This window comes from Vitis vinifera, chromosome 9 (assembly GCF_030704535.1).
Source record: "Vitis vinifera cultivar Pinot Noir 40024 chromosome 9, ASM3070453v1".
Classification (NCBI taxonomy): Eukaryota; Viridiplantae; Streptophyta; class Magnoliopsida; order Vitales; family Vitaceae; genus Vitis; species Vitis vinifera.
Window position 1 is genome coordinate 22,883,188 of NC_081813.1, and position 12,459 is coordinate 22,895,646.

Here is a 12,459-nt window from a genome sequence, read left to right on the forward strand (position 1 = left end):
AAAAACTTTATGTTGAACTCTTGTTAAAGTTAGAAATGTTTTTATTAAAATAACTCAAACCTTTGAGGTTTTGCTGTACGAGGTTTTGGTTCAAATTGTAATGAAAAACAAACTTAATGTTTAGAAATTTCGTAAATTTCGATAGAACATCATTCTACCACCAATCTCTACTCAATTTCTTAAAGCCTTAAACATGTTTGATAATTTTTTTCACAAGCAATAAACATAATTATCATCTCTTCTAATCATTAAACCTATCTAAGTACTCCTATCTACTTTTCATGAAAGTGTGCAATATTTAATCATTTCAAAGACTCCTGATGAGAATCAACAAGCATTCAAGGATCCATTGCATGTTCCAGTTGGGCCTATTACTAAAGCAAGATTTAAGAAGATCAAAGAAGCACTTAATGGGTTAATTCAAGAGATTTGGACTGATTTTAACGCAGGACATTCCAAGTTTGGCCCAAAGGAAGATGAAGGTGTAATAAATTTAATCCAAGCTATTGAGGGCTAATCTGGTTTGATTGGGCGTGATTTATGGCATGGATTAATGACTGATTGACTTTTCAACTTCATATCAGTTATTTCATATTCTAGAGTTTCTAAATTCAAGTCAAATCTACCTTAATTTAGGCTTTTTTTATTTAGAACGTTTTTTAGTTATTTTCCTATTTTGGATATGTTAATTTCAGACCAAATCAACCTTTATTTAGGGTTTTAATATTTAGTACATTTTTTAGTTTAGGGTTTTAATATTTAGTAAGTTTTTTTCATGACATAAAATAGCACGCACTCATTGTAATAGGGATAATTTTATTGAATAAAAAAAAAAGGTGAGGCTTTGCTCTTTTTTTTATTCTTCAAAAACTGTGAACTTATCAGGGATTCTTCCTTATGGCATTCAAACTTTATAATTTCGGTTCGTGATTTCATTGTAATCATTGGATCAAGGTCTATTACTTATATTTTTTGTTCGTGTTTCACTTATAAACATTGGGTCAGGGTTCTATTAAAAATTTGTATTTTAGCTTTTTTGGACAATTATTCTAATACTGTTTGTTGAGTCTCAAAGGGTGTCGATTGAGGTTCACATCAACTCCCTTTAACCTTTTTTTTTTTTTTTGGGAAAACCTAGCATTATTCTTGTTTTAAAATTGGATTCTAAGTAGTGAAGATAAACCCTAGAAATTAAGAACCTAAAGAATTCAAAGGAGATAATGGTCTCAATGAAATGTATGGTTGGCATTCAAGGTGGACATTACTTCAACCAATCATTATGTTTGAGCATGCCACATCCTCAAAAACATAAAAATATAGATTATGAGGATAATAATATTATTATTTAGTTAACTTTTATCATACTTTGAGATGGACAAAATCATTAAAGAGAAAGCTTAGGTTGAAAATTTTCACACTTTTCCACCTAACTTCATAAAAAAAATAAAATTATAATCATGCTTTTAACCCCATCATCAATCTCTTACTTTTTTTCAAATAATTTCATGGTCATGGTCACTAACATTCTTTAAACACAATCATTTTTCTCCGGACCACCCATAATCTTACATCCACCTCCCTACACTAGCTAATAGCCTCCAAGTTTGGAGGAAAAGAAAAGAAAAGAAAAGAAAAGAAAAGAAAATCCTCTAAGTTACAAACCCTAATTCTACAACTGATGAAAATGGAAGAAGACCCTAGCTGACCACCATGCATGCATCAAAGCAACCCTAGAGAATCACAAACCATACATCAAACCCTAGCTGGCCTTGTGCATCAGATGTGTGAACTGGTCATGACAAGTATTAATGTTGTAGGCGTAGCTACTTGTCTTACATGAAGAATCAAAACCCACTTCGGAAAACATCTTCAAGAACTCATCCAGCTCCAAGCTCCCAAACTTCTTCTCATCTTTCTCAAGGAACTCCAGCACTTTCCTGAAGAACCCTACTTCACAAGGCACCACTATCCCTCCACTGAACTTGAATCCATGCTCCTCCTCAGCTCTCTTCAAAAGGGTCACAAACACTGGAAGATTCACATACCTAGTGGGGACCAAGAACCTCTCCCTCTCGGATGCAACGTAGACGGCAAGGAAGCCAGAGGGAGTGCGAGGCGCAGAAGCCCCCCTATCGGTGTCGATCTCACTGTCAGTATCAGTGTCAGTGGCATCTGGAGAGGGTCCATGTCTGAGCTTCATGCTCATTGCCTTCCACTTCTTCATCACCTGTTTCAGCCTCACAATTTGATTGATCTTCAGGGAGGTTGCCATGAAAGTTGCAGAGAGAAAAAAGGTTGTTGGGTTCACTAAAGGTTGAAGAAAAAAAAAAGAAGATATCTATATATAAATAGGAAGATTCTCCAAATTGGAGTGCAACCACTAAAAGCAACCAATCCAATTTTACTTGTAATCTAAGGATTTTTCGATAAACATTTCAAACATGGTCTCATACTTTTCAACGAAATTTAATCATTTCCTCGTGAACAAGGAAACCCTTTCTGCCATTAAAAGACGACACAAAAAGTTGATTTTTATTAATTAAATTAAAATCTTAAAATTATCAAAATTATTTTTGTTTTTAATAAAAATCAAATGGTATCCCAAATAGGATTATAATAGATTCATGGCATGAAGGTAATTAAACTAATCTATAGAGGAAAGGGACACCATGACTGGGTTTTCAAGCTTTGAGTGAGAAGTCACTTTCGTCATTCATTCATGTAGGCCTACAATCTTTTGTTGTTTGTCTCTTTGCTCTCTGTAATTGTTCTTCTCCATATTCATGAATTTTCTTTTTTCTTTTTTAAAATTCTCGGGACAAAACATGAAGAAGATTGAAGAAGAGTACTGAAAAATTCAAGGTTCCCTACACTGCAGTTCTGTACACAGTTTGGGACAAAAGTACAATGTCCGAAGGACCAATAAAAGAAAAGAAAAAGGATTCCATGTTTGGGGCCAAAGAAAAATAAATGAAAATTAAAAGAGGGTGGAAGGTAAGATTGGATTCTATGGGCCAAGTGGTATCCTTGATTAAAGGCGATCTTTCTTCACTTTTGCATTGCATGATTGTGTACTTTTTGACAAAGTTGTCAATCTTATTGTTTCAAATTAAAGAAATGATAGATTAAAGCATGATTTAAGGGCAACATTGCTTTACCACAAATCTTATTAATCAAACATGTCATCATTATCTTTTGGTCATGCCATGGAAATAGAAATCGAACGGTATAAAATTCATCTTAATCATCATGGTCGCTTTACTTAATCAATCGTTTTATTTTTTTTTTAAATCAAACTGTAGCATAACTTTGGTTAATTCGAGGTCTCGGGTTTTTATTATCCATATATTCTTTACAAACGGGTATGGGATGTTTATGAGTGATTGCATTTGACATCGTTTTTATTCAAAGTATTCTCAATACAAATGTTTTACTTTAAAGCATTTTTTAACAAAATTATATATTAAGTGTTTCTTTCAATAAATGGTTTCTCAATAATATAAATGATTTTAAAAATATTTATTAAATTTTATCAAACACTTAATTTTTCTTTAAAAATACATTTTAGATTAAAAATATCAAAAAATTATTCTTATTTTTAATAAAAATATACAATAAAATTAGTTTTTTCTACTTTCTCCTACTAAAAGTAAAAGGTAAAAGTCTAAGAAAACATAATTTTATTTATTAAATGTTCCAAAGATTCATATTTTTTTTAATAAAAATATATAAAAATATTTACCTATAATTTTTACACTACTAAAAGTAAAAATTAAACAACTTGTAAAGAATTTATTTTCATTCTCAATTTGGCTTCTTTGTCTCAATTTCTTAGATATTTTGTGCAGCAATTGATTAAATTATTATTATTATTATTATTTTGGAAAGAATAAAATAATAACCTCATATGGAACTTTTTTTTTGAAAAAATAAATAAATTCATGGACGTTGAAGTTTATGAAGGTTCATCAACACATGATAACCATATGTTTTTATCAGCTAACTTGGTCCAAGTATTTTGGAAGGCAACTTTGTATTATTGGAATCTACAAGTTTCAAATATCCATGACATCAGATAATGTTGTCACTTCTTTTGTATTATTGTGTGGCTCTGAATCTAATATCCACTTGGAAAAGGACTTGGCCCAATTCTAAGCCCAAGTTTTCATCATGCTCTGAAATTTATGTGGCCCAAATGGCCCATTAGCAAAGTTGAACCTTTGGTTTTATCCATGTATAAAAAGTATAAACTTTTCAATACATTATTTAAAAGTAAGAGTCCACTGATTTTAAAAAGTATTTTTAGTCCAAAAAGTGTTTTTGTAAAAAACTTAAGAGTATGTTTGATAATGATTTTAAGAAGTATTTTTAATATTTAAAATGTAAAAATTTTTAAGTATTAAAAATAATAGAAATGTTTCTAAAAATTACTGTCAAACACACTCTTAGGTGTTCAAAAAATTTTAGAAAACACTTTTAAAAATATGATAAATCACTTGCAGTGTTAAAAAATTACTTGTAATATTTTTATGAAGAAATATCTAATAGTGATTATTCTAAAAACATTTTTAGAGAAAAATACTTTTACTAAAAATAGTTCAAATAAAAATAATAAAAACATTATTAAATACACTTGAAAAACAATTTTTAAGGACATTCGAGAACTATTAATAATGGCCCCACATTTTTTAACATGATTTATCATTAAACATATTATAAAATTACTATTCTCAAATAGAAAATTCAATCTATTTTGTTCTATCATTAAACATAAAAGTTAAGCACATTCTAATAAATCTTAAATGATTTTTTCTAAATTGATTTTATATATTTATTAAATTTTATCGTGTAGTTGATAATCGATCCAAAAGACACTAGCCAATGAAAACTAGGCTGGCCACAGGCTGGGTTTCATTGTATCGAATTTGATATCTTCAAAGATGATGGAAAAACATAGATTAGTTATTTTGTGACCATACCATAGTAATCATCTCCTATACCTCAAATCCACCCAATTAGCCTCTTTAGTAATCATCTTTAGCCAGTTTTATAATCTCTACACAACAAAAAACTACAAACTAAAAGAAAAAACAAATGTTGAAAACCCTTAACTAAGATTACACCCCTTGCAAACTGATCAGACTCCCTAGAAAAATTGGTTCTAACTGGCTTTAATCTAATCCAAATTCCATAAAAAATGAACAAATCATCGGTGGGATTTATGGAACTCCATTAGAAGCATTATTACACAACAAAACTGGCCATTTTTTTGGTGCAACTGCGGCAAAATTTAGGGCATCAGAAGCCAAAATTAGGTGGACAAGACAACATCTTTGAGTTTAATTTCCTATATATATTATTCTATACAAGTTAAACCCCACAAAGATAACTGCCATGCTCTTCACGACATTCATTCTTCTTTGGTAGAGAAAGAAGAGAGAAAAAAAAAATTCTTAAACCCTGTTCTTTGTGCACTACATGATGCAGTCGAAGTACTTGAGTTCATCGTTTATTTCGGGTTTCGAGAGTTTAGAAGAAAAATGCATTCATTATCATGATTATAGCATTGTTTTTTCTTCATTTGTTATATGGGGTTTGCTTGAAATCAATGGTTTCTAAGTGCAATTTCTCATTCTTTTAGGGTTTTAGATGAACCTTGTGCATGTTGTATAATTGCATGCAGAGGTCTCCAACAACATCAATATTTCCATATACATATATACAGATAGATAGTTTTTGAAACTCTGCCATGGTTATGCGGTCAAAGAAGATTCTCCGGCTATGGCTATGGTGGGCGCCGCAGCTGCGGCGTAGGTCTCCGGCATTGCCATTGAACAAGGAGGGTTTTCAAGTTCATTCGACCGAGACCTTGAGGGGGTCATTGCTGGCCAGCCAGTACTTGTGTCAATGGAATCTAAAGGAGGTCCCCAGAGGGTTCTTGGCCGTGTACGTCGGGCCGGAGCTAAGGCGGTTTGTAATCCCTACCAGCTACTTGTCCATGCCTGACTTTAGGGCTTTGATGGAGCGAATGGCAGATGAATTTGGGTTCGAGCAAGAAGGTGGACTGCAAATTCCTTGTGAGGAGGAAGATTTTGAGGAGATACTGGGGAAGTGTCTGACAAGGCATAAAATGAAGAAACATAAAGGAGTAGTACAAAATTGATTGATGGAGAAGATCACCCATTATCAATAGTTCACTCATATATATTTATAAGTATATATCTATGACCTTTAGTGTAATGGCGTTCTCCTTTCTCAAGGAGATGAGATTCGTCTCTCCTTAGATTGGCTGCAATAAGAACTATTTGCTGACTGTTTAAACTGAGGATTTGCTGAAAAATCCCAGAATTATGTAAGTATTTTGCTTAATTTGAATAATAACTATAAGATCGGGTTTGAAATATAACTGTTCATAATTAAATATATACATGTATAAAAGGAAAATTTATGAACCCTAATGCAATCCAAAGCAAGCTTTGTGTTATTACATTCAATCTTTTCTTTCACTTAAATATTCCTCCTTTCTGTATTGGATGGTTTGCAGGAAATTGTGTTGGTTCATACTAGCTAGCTAGGTATTTAAACATTTTTGGGGTTCCGTGAATAATTTTCAATCAGTTTCAAGGGTTTTGGTCAATACATTTCTCTCAGTTTCTCACTTGTAAACAAGACCTAGACAACAAATTAATGAAGGGAAGAGGAGATGATGATCACCCACATGGAGCTTCAATCAAAGTATTTGACTTGGGACAATTGAAAGAGGGTACACAAAGCCATACGGCTACGTGACAGTTGATCTAATTAACTACTGCATGTTTTAGATAACTATATTAATCGGGATTAGTTTCATTTTTAATATGATTTAAACATGGAGTTGCATGTGAGTTTAAACTTGAAAACTAACTTGTATATTTTAGTTCATTGGTGGTGCAGGATCACAAGGATTTGCTTGATCTTAAAGAAAAATTAATGAGGCTGCATTATAATACGTTGTTACATGCCTTTCCTGTAAGCAAGCCCCATGTTCAAAAACATAGGTAGGATCATGAAAATAAATAATCTAATAACCTTGATGAAGATAATTGTGAGATCCCATGTCAATTAGAAGAAAAAGTTTTCGATAGAGTATGTGGATCGACTTCTTTTAAATGTAAAGATCGTGTTAAGTTTGTGAGGTTCTTAGTTTAAGTTAATCCTTAAACAATTTGAAATTTGAATGGGCATTCTAACTAGTCCTATTTGAGAAAGCGATGATGAAATCCTATATCGACTAGGTGAAAATATACAATTAGATGACGTATGACTTTTGACATTAGACAAAAAATATGAAAACTCACATCATCATGTGGGGAAAAAATTCTCTCGTTTTAACTAGGTCCCTTTTAATTATGTAGATACGTAGAACGTCTTGGCTTTAGGTCATTACATAAACATTGTATAAAAGTTTCAATGAACAATATTGATCAATATTCATTTAAACCCTATTAAATTTTACCAAAGAAGCCAAGATATATAGAGCAAAGTATTATTAAGTACATAATGAGACAAGATCATAATTGCCCACTTGCAGTACTTCCTAATCAATCCATAATCTAAAATTAGCAAGAAAGAATCTAAGCATAAGAAAGATAATGGACTCAGAAATTTGTGTTTCAAAATTGATGAAAACCAGTTTCTGCATGTGGTTTTCCTAATATAACAATGTTCTTATGTACCAAAGTTGTAGATGTATTTCTTCTTGGCCAATTTATTATTACAAATTGAAACTTAAATTACTAATTGGGTAGGACAATCAACCATGTGTAGTTGATTAAAAATACTAAGTACTAATGTTAAGTACTTCAGTACTTTATCATACTCTATAAATGGCTGCTTATTAATAGCTGTGACTAAATTAAAACAATGGTGGGGAAAGGCAATAATGGAGATTTGCAGGAAGACAAAGGATTCCAAGCTGATGCAGCACTATCTAAGGGGGCATATGTGACCACATAATGAAAAGAAAAAATATTATGAATCACATTTTTCAGATCCGGATATGATGATTTCATTAATGCATTAAGCAGTCAATTAAAACCTGTTTGATAGTAATTTTTAGAGAGTTTTTTTAAACTTTTTTTAATACAAAAACTTTTTAATTTTAAAATATTAAAAAAAATGTTTCGTAAAATTGTTGTCAAACTCACTCTTAATATACCATGACTAGATAGAGTTCTCGAGGACAAATCAAGTCCTCGGGTGTATTTGAAAGGTTGGAATAGAGATTAATGTGAATGAGAATTAATCCATTCCATTCCATAGAGATGGAAGATACATCAAATACTTGTGTCTTATATGATTCATTGATTTGAACTGATCACTCTAAAGTGAAGTACCCTACTTTATTCAAACTTTAGTATTACTCTGTTCTCTCTCCCTCGTACACTGCCTTCACAAAATCAAGCAAAAGAGAAAGGAAAAAAAAAAGATATATATATGAAAATATTATATGTGAAATCTGATCTGATATGATCTTCTCATCTTCTGATCACCTACACATTTGAGGATGGTGAGAAGGTGTGAGCTCACAATCTGAGGATGAGCAACAACCAATCATCTCCTTCTCTGCATTCAATCCAAACTCATGCAGGAAGAACACGTCTCTCTTCTCTTCCACCACCTTCAAGATCCTCTCAAACACAGCCACTTCACATGGGATCTTGAGCACACCCTCCTGCTGAAACCCGAATTCTTCTTCGGCTTCCCTCAGCAGAACCCCAAATGCCTGGTGACCCAGGTACTCGGTTGGGATGATGAACCTCTTCAGCTCCTTCCCCACGCACACTGCCAGAAACCCTTTTGGGACGACCTCGGTAGAAAGCATTGAAGTAGTGTCTGTGAAGGAGAGAGTCTTCTTGAGGAACTTGATGCTCTTGCTGCCATTGTTGGAGGAGGAGGAAGTAGAGCTGTGGCTGCCATTTTTGTTGCTGTTTTTTGGTGCATTTGCAAGCTTTTTCCACTTCTTGAGGATCTGCTGAAGCCTAACAATCTCACTGATCTTGTTAGACTTCTTTGAATCCATGAAGTAGGGCTTCTGATCACCAAGTAAACTAAACTAAAAAGAAAAAAATATTTCTGTCTTCTGGCTCTGTGGGTGTGGGTGTGTGAATCCCAAATGGGGTGAGGGAGCAGAGATTTTAAAGTTGTGGGGTGCTTTGGATTCTGATTTTTTTATTCATTTTCTTCTGTTATGGATGATTATAATATGAAATATTACTTACAGTCGGTTGGTGGTGCAACTGCCTCAAGAATCAAAACCCATCAAGGGTTTTGTCTACATATATGAATTGAGGACTGGGGAAGGGTAGTTTCCAGATTTCTTTTTGAAGTTTGCCTCCATCTCTCTTGGTATCTGTATTCCTTAATTCTACTGCTGCACTGATCTCTCTCTCTGAACATGATCTCTCATAACCTTATTTATTGCACTGGCTTCTAATGCAAGTTCCCACCATTGGTTTTTGGACTCCTCTTACTTTGGCTTGTTTATGGCAAAATAAATAAATAAATTGAAATCTCTGTGAAGTAAAGTTTGTATCTAACAGTTTAAGCCTAATTTTTGCTAGCTTAATTACTTAAAATCTTTGTAGATAGTTTTAAGACATGTATACATATATAAAACGAAATACCATTTATTGTAAGTATGAAGTACTAAGACTATAACTTAAGTCCCAATGTATGAAATAGTGTGAGGCTCTTAGATCAATCCTATAAACATTTGTCTCAATTATGTATGAAATAGAGAAGGCCCTTGCCAAAAGGGGAAGAAATTATTTTCTATCAATCATCATCAATTAATTAATAAATTGATGGTTAAACCTTTTGGTTGGACTAATAGTTTAACATGATATTTTCTTTTGTTTTTCATTTTATTTTATATATGCACAAAATCTAAAAATAGTATTCATGGCCATGATACAAGATGTAATGACATAATATTATAAATTTTTCCGACATTAAAAATTAAATAGTGTTATTTGTTACCAATTTTTTTAAAGATTTTAAATTATTTTTTATAAAGGTTTAAGCTTGTAAGATTTGGGTTCAATACGCATAACATATTTCTTAACACCAATTCCCTCACATACGACCTCATACCCGTATGTGAAAAAATATCATTGAATTACAAATTAGGAGAGAAAAACATCAAAAAATTGTAAAGGAGTATAACAGACACAAATAGCGGAAACAAACATGTAAATTATGAAAAGGTAGCTCGAATATATAACTTCTGTCAAATCAAGTTCTAATGAACTACCAAATTTTCCAAAAGTTTAACCTTAGAGGGATTTGGGTTATATGGATATCATGGTCCTTATTAGGTTTTAACTTTTTGATAAATTGATTATTAATTTTTAGCTTATGATTGAGTGAAAAATGCAATATACTCCACTTAAGTATAAGCTACAAATATTTTTAAATTTAACAAATAGAATGGAGTGTCATGATGATATTTAATGAATTGGAGACAGGTGCAACTGCCTCAACAGTCAAAACCCAGAAGGCAAACCCTAGATAGCTTTGCCTTGGTATCTGCATCTTCATGTCATTAATTTATATATATATATATATATATATATCTGTTTTTCCACTAGTTTTGTTTGTTGGATTTGAGGTGCTTAGAAGATCGTGGAAGATGGGAAGAAGCCCACAAATTTCCATGTGAAAATGCCCATTTCTTTATGGAGAGAAATAAAAAAAATAAAAAACAATGAGCTCACAAGTCACGAGTTGACAGATTAGCACACTGAAACAACACATCAATGGCCCTTTCTCTTTTTTAATAACTAACTTCTCTTTCTTTTATTATTTGACCAACTCTGGAATGATTAGTTATCACTAAGTTCTGCTTTGGATATTCATTCAATCACATCATATATTATTTAAATGATTTTGATTTTAAAAAACTCTACAATGTAAATATTATTAAGTAACATGATAGGCATATTGAATTAAAATTATACAAATTTTCAGTGTTTAAGAAAATTAATACTTCTATATATTGTAATTTACATGTTTGTTTCCTTCATTTATTTCTCTACCTCTTCCCTATTTGTAATTCTTTGATATCAATTTACAATAATTTATAATTTTATGGCATCTCGAATCACACCTGTTAAAAAATACAAGTTTAAGTTTTTAGCAAAATTGGTAGTTTCATAAATATTATATATATTATAAAAACAATTTTTTATTTTATTTATAAAGCTTTTTAAATATTAATATTATCATTTTAAAATCATGACATTATTTTTTTGTCAATTCAAGATAAAAAAAAAATCCCTAATAAAGTCTAAGAATTTTAGATTATTCATAAAATTCTCTTTAATAAGTACTTTTAAGAAAGTTTGTATAAATTTTTTAAAAATATTAAAATTATGAATATAACCCATCCAAAATAGGGTTATAATTTTAATATTATTAAGAAAAAGAAGATATTTCTTTGAATTGAATCCATCATACGTTGGGCTTTTAATACATGTAGTACACATAAATGTTGCATATTTCAATGTAATTTGACTAATGGTGGTTTTTGGTCCTCCCAAGAGAAAACCATGTGTTGGATTCACATCTTGGAAGTTGAAATGGACTCTTAAAACAAATCAATAAACAAAGTGGATGTACCAAATATGGAATTAAAATGATGATCACTTGCCAATTTGAATTAAAATATTGGATAATAATGGAACCCCCATTGTTTGGTCAAAGGTCAAAAGAAAATGGACAATAGTACAATTTGATTTAACTAATTTTTAATAATTACTTATTTAATAGCTAGTTGATTGCTAAGCCCGTCTCCTCTATCATCATATGTGGGAATTTATTCTAATTATTTATCTTCATTTGCTTATTTTTGGGTAATTCACATGATCTCTTACTATATATATAGGAATCTAAATAAAATAAAATAAAATGTAATTAAAAAAAACTAAAAAGAAGTAATCCCTCTCTCATTCACATGTCTTTGGACAACAAATAATAGTTGGGGTTACTCCCATGGGCACGTGACTTACAACAAAGCTCAAGTTCCATCTAGAAGGGCATATTTGGAATACTAGAATGAATAATAAGAATATAAATTTTATTTTATTTCTTATTTATGAAATTATTTTTTAGATGTAACAATATAAATAAAATTTTCTTTTCATTCTTCTCTTATACATGTTATCATAATTCATCATCTTTATTTTTATTATTAATTGGTAAATATTTAATCAAAACTAACGATTTTACCATAGTTTAGAGTGCAAATAGTAAAAAAATTATTCTTAAAAATAATTTTTATTTATTAAAATAATTTTTTATTCCTTTTGAAGGAACAACTAAACAATGAAAAAGTCTGAAAATCGATACTCAATCGACTAAGATATCCTAAATCCTAAACCCTAACCCGAGATAAAAAGACTTTTTCAGACAAATACA

The 12,459-nt window shown here is 31.1% G+C and overlaps 3 protein-coding genes across 3 annotated transcripts; 1 reads left to right on the forward strand and 2 right to left on the reverse strand.

The window, feature by feature from the left end:
• Positions 1-1,759: 1,759 nt before the first annotated feature.
• On the reverse strand, positions 1,760-2,272 carry LOC100253008 (protein SMALL AUXIN UP-REGULATED RNA 51). The gene has a single exon (XM_002266804.1). The coding sequence runs from the start codon at positions 2,270-2,272 to the stop codon at positions 1,760-1,762; it is 513 nt and encodes a 170-aa protein (XP_002266840.1).
• A 3,477-nt stretch (positions 2,273-5,749) lies between these two features.
• On the forward strand, positions 5,750-6,163 carry LOC100247885 (auxin-responsive protein SAUR21). The gene has a single exon (XM_002266839.1). The coding sequence runs from the start codon at positions 5,750-5,752 to the stop codon at positions 6,161-6,163; it is 414 nt and encodes a 137-aa protein (XP_002266875.1).
• Positions 6,164-8,424: 2,261 nt separating this feature from the next.
• LOC100242742 (protein SMALL AUXIN UP-REGULATED RNA 51) lies at positions 8,425-9,504 on the reverse strand. Its single transcript, XM_002266880.4, has one exon. It carries the CDS (start codon positions 9,059-9,061, stop codon positions 8,528-8,530), a length of 534 nt encoding a protein of 177 aa, XP_002266916.1. The 5' UTR covers positions 9,062-9,504; the 3' UTR covers positions 8,425-8,527.
• Between the last annotated feature and the right edge of the window lie 2,955 nt (positions 9,505-12,459).